Source organism: Quercus suber, unplaced genomic scaffold (assembly GCF_002906115.3).
Source record: "Quercus suber isolate HL8 unplaced genomic scaffold, Cork oak 2.0 scaffold_862, whole genome shotgun sequence".
Taxonomy (NCBI): Eukaryota; Viridiplantae; Streptophyta; class Magnoliopsida; order Fagales; family Fagaceae; genus Quercus; species Quercus suber.
This window is the reverse complement of record NW_027070292.1, coordinates 63,025-67,029: the sequence shown is the minus strand read 5'-3', so window position 1 is coordinate 67,029 and position 4,005 is coordinate 63,025. Positions and strand designations below refer to the sequence as shown.

Genomic DNA, 4,005 nt, shown 5'->3' with positions numbered 1-4,005 from the left:
CGTTGTGGTAACTTGAGAGGCAATGAAAAAGAATACAGAACTCCTATTGCATCTCTTTTCTTTTTTAAAAGCAAAAGGAGATGTCATTCTTTGTAGTAACGCAACGAAAAAGAATACAGGTTGTCGCTTCAGTACTCTCTGTGTGTTCATCTCTTTATTTTAATAAAAAAAATCAAAACAATATACTGTCATTGTTGTTATATACATACATGTATATGTGTTGCAGCTTTTGCAGGTTGCCACATGGAGGAATGCTTGAAGGTTGGACCGTGGGGAGGTAAAGGTGGAAACCAATGGAGCTTCAAGGCCAATAAGGGTGGGATCACTGAGATAATAATTTTTCATGGAGGTGCCATCGATTCAATTTCATTGAAATGTGGTGATCAAGATGGTGTACTCCAGAATTCTAATAAGATTGGTGGTAATGGCGGCCATCGAAATGACAAGGTACATATTGCTACTGCATGCCCTCATAAAATTAACTCAGTTACAATCATGCATTTTTTTGAAGCTGATTTCTTTTTGACTGCATAATATTATGTGTAGATATTGCTCGACTGGCCTAAAGAGTACTTGACATCCATTAATGGTACAGTTGCGGTTTACTCGAACTATACTGTAATCCATTCCCTACGTTTTTATACAAATAAGACCGAGTATGGACCCTATGGATCTGAGAAAGGTACACCATTCTCCTTACCTATGGAGGGTGGCGTAATTGTTGGATTCCATGGTCGTGCAGGTCATTATGTTGATGCCATTGGTGTCTATGTAAAAACAATGCAGCGAGAGGTTTGGTTTCCCAAAGTTGTTGTTCTATTATTATTAATTAATTTATTGAAGCTAGGAAGGACTAAACGATATTATATATTGATGATCAAATTGTTTAATTTATATAATATATAGTTGGAGAATAAGATGAAAGCGGTTGTACCTCGAGGACCTGGGCCGTGGGGTGGGCATGGTGGGAAGGAATGGGATGATGGAGTTTTTTCTGGAATCCGAGAATTGCATTTGCACGTTGGAGATTCAGTGATTCATGCCATACGTGTGTTGTATGAAAGCAGAGACGGGAAGCATATTTGGTCACACAAGCATGGTGGAGCAGGCGGTAACAAAATTAATACGGTAATTTTTTTTTTATTAGGCTAAAATGCAATGTGCACCTTCTTAGTTTTACTAGAATTTATTTTAGTCATTTAATTTTATTTTCGTTCAATTGAGTCCTCTAATTTTCTCATTTATTTAATTCAGGCCCTTTATCCAATCCATTAAAAAAATTTGTTGTTAAGTATGCAATTAACTAATTAAAATAAATTCTTACAAAAAAAATCTATAAAATATTTTTATTAATTTTATAGAATTTTTCATGTGAAAATAATACTTTTTTAATGGCAATTTTTTAACAAAATTGAAAAAAAATGTCTAAATTGAATAATTTTGAAACTTAAGTGACTAAATTGAACAAAAGTAAAGTTAGAGAACTAAAATGAATTTAAGTCAAACTTCGAGGGTGCAATTTGCACTTTAGCTTTATTATTATAATTAGGATATTTATTGATTTACATTGCACTATCAATTTTCTATATATATATATATATTACTATAAATGTAAATTTTAAATAATATTATTATAGACTAAACAAATGTATAAAATATTGTACACATTTTCATAGAACTGTAAACCATTGTACACATTTTTTTAGTTTACAATATTTCTTTATTATTTAATTCATAAAAAAATTGCAGTTAATTCTGAAACATTATACAAAGATGTTAAATACCATGTTATTTTGATTGTCAGTTAAGCTGTAGAACATACAATAAACTTTACAAGCTTGCATAATTTTTATTTTTATTTTTCCAAAAAGTGTTTTCTTTTTTCTTCTTGATAAAAATAAAGTAAAGCTAAATTATATTTTTTTGTCCCTAAAAGTTTGGTTAAGTTAAGTTTTGGTATTTAAATTTCAAAAAGTTTGAATTTTGGCCTTTTCCAATTTTAGAATTGGAATAATCTTGGCCTTCCAGAGTTCCATCCATGGGTTGATTCTTTTTTTCTTTTCTTTTTTTTTTTTTTAATGGGAAGGGGTTGATTCTTTTTGATTTCCTAAAAATATGAGATGGGTTTGAGCACTTCCGTAATAATTATATGGTTAGTTTAGATGGAGAGATCAAATTATTACCTACTTTAAAATTTCAAAAACCAAATCCAAACTCTTAGGGCCAAAATTAAACATATACTACTACATCGTAGGGACCAAAAGTTTATTTTACGCAAAATCTGTATTTTGGTTTGGTAGATAAAGTTTGATATATCAACGGAATTCTTGGTTGGCGTTGTGGGATTTTCTGGACCTGTAAAAGGGACTGATAACTTCCAAGCCTTGCGGTCCATTACATTCTACACAAACAATGGCAGATATGGGCCCTATGGTGATGAGATTGGTCATGCTTTCACATCAAGTGTTGCTGCAGGAAAGGTTGTTGGTTTCCATGGAAGAAGTGGTGTCTATTTAGATGCGATAGGAGTGCACATGGAATACTTTTGAACATGTTGCTTGAGAATGAGCTTTCATAAATAATCTATTGGTAGTAGAATGTGTTTCTTTTTAATTGGGTTTGAAGCGATGAATCGGAACAAAATATCAACTTAAAGAAAGTGAGAGACACTTTTCCTCTTCTTCTTTAAATTGGAGGATAATAGCATGATTTCATGGGTGATTTGAAAATTGTTGTGGTGTTGTTGTTGTCCTGTTTAGTTGAGTTTCTGATCTATTTGTACATTTCTTTTGAAGTAAAATTGCTCATCCAATCGTATAATTAATTTATGGTTTCTTTTTCCTCTTAGGATAAAGTTGATTTTTGGGTCAATGTTGATAATATTATGTAACAAGGGAGCCATAATTTACTATATATAGTGAGGGATTTTTATTTAAAGATAAAGTTTAGCTGCAAAACTAATTATAAGTTGTAACCTAAGGCCACAATGAAAAAATTGTGTTTGGCCTTGCTATAAATATACAAGAAAACTTCTTCTTTTTTCATAATGAAAATGGATCATGTTTAGAATGAAACGATTTTTTTTTTAACCAAGCCCATTAATTCTCAAAAAAAAAAAAAAAAAAAAACTCTCTTCAAACATTATTTAATTTTGTATAAAAAATGATTAATAATGCATAAAATTGATTAAAAAGTATTTTAGATGTTCAATTTTTGGTTAAGTTGACTTCTTCTTTTCTTTTATTTTCTTTTCTTTTTTACTTTGAGAAAATGGTAAGTGTGATTAAGTCAACTTGTTGATTGTTGATGCCCATTTTTGCAAATTTGTACCCAAAGGCCTGTGAGGAAGAAAGCCCAGTAAGTTGCAAGACGCGAAAGCCCATTCGAAGGAAAGCCCAATGAAAAGCAAGGCCTAAAGACCCACCAAGAAAACTGAAGAGCAAGAAAGATCCAAAGAAAGAAGTGCAAATGATAGCAATTTATAGCAAAATGCAAATCTGCAGCAGAATACAAGTCTGCAGCAGAATACAAATTTGCTGTAGAATACAACTTTGCCACAAAATATAGTTCTTTGGTAGAATGGCTTTGGCAGATGAAGATAAATTGGGCCCAAGACCCTTTTGATCCAGTCAATATTATTTAGTCCACAAAAGCCCAAATCCTTTTGTATAAAAAAGATAAGCGTGAAAACTGATATGAAGAAGCACGATGAAAAGAAACAAGGAACAGCAAGAAGTGGCAGCAGCAGGAATCACGTGAAGGAAATAAAAGCCAAACCAAAGGAAATGACAAGCACAACAGGAAACGCATAAGGAAATAAGACAACAAACACGCAGTAGAATGAAACAGAACTAATCTGTTACGGCAGAAACAACGTGGGAATGAAAGAAGACAAAAACAGAAGGGTTAGAGCACCACCAACCTGTACCCAGCCAATACAAGGGAGGTAGACCTACGGTCAAAGGGATTCAGAGGACGTGATTTAGTGGTGGGGGAAAGGGGGTA

General features: G+C 32.5%; 1 protein-coding gene across 3 annotated transcripts; it reads left to right on the top strand.

Annotated features, from left to right (window-relative positions):
* LOC111997293 (agglutinin) lies at nt 1–2,828 on the top strand. Of its 3 annotated transcripts, XM_065767920.1 has the most exons (6): nt 1–119; nt 227–447; nt 547–589; nt 743–792; nt 907–1,128; nt 2,301–2,729. In XM_065767920.1, exons 1-6 carry the CDS (start codon nt 23–25, stop codon nt 2,547–2,549), a joined length of 882 nt encoding a protein of 293 aa, XP_065623992.1. In that variant the 5' UTR covers nt 1–22; the 3' UTR covers nt 2,550–2,729. The 3 variants fall into 3 exon arrangements, with proteins under 3 accessions (XP_065623992.1, XP_023885235.1, XP_023885169.1); XM_024029467.2 differs by having other exon boundaries at nt 236–447; nt 547–792; nt 2,301–2,828; XM_024029401.2 differs by having other exon boundaries at nt 547–792.
* Nucleotides 2,829–4,005: the final 1,177 nt, after the last annotated feature.

Coding starts and splice junctions, on each gene's coding strand:
- LOC111997293 (XM_024029401.2), top strand. CDS start 23: ATGAAAAAGAATACAGAACTCCTATTGCATCTCTTTTCTTTTTTAAAA. Junction 120..226: donor CGCAACGAAAAAGAATACAG/GTTGTCGCTTCA, acceptor TATGTGTTGCAG/CTTTTGCAGGTTGCCACATG. Junction 448..546: donor GCGGCCATCGAAATGACAAG/GTACATATTGCT, acceptor TATTATGTGTAG/ATATTGCTCGACTGGCCTAA.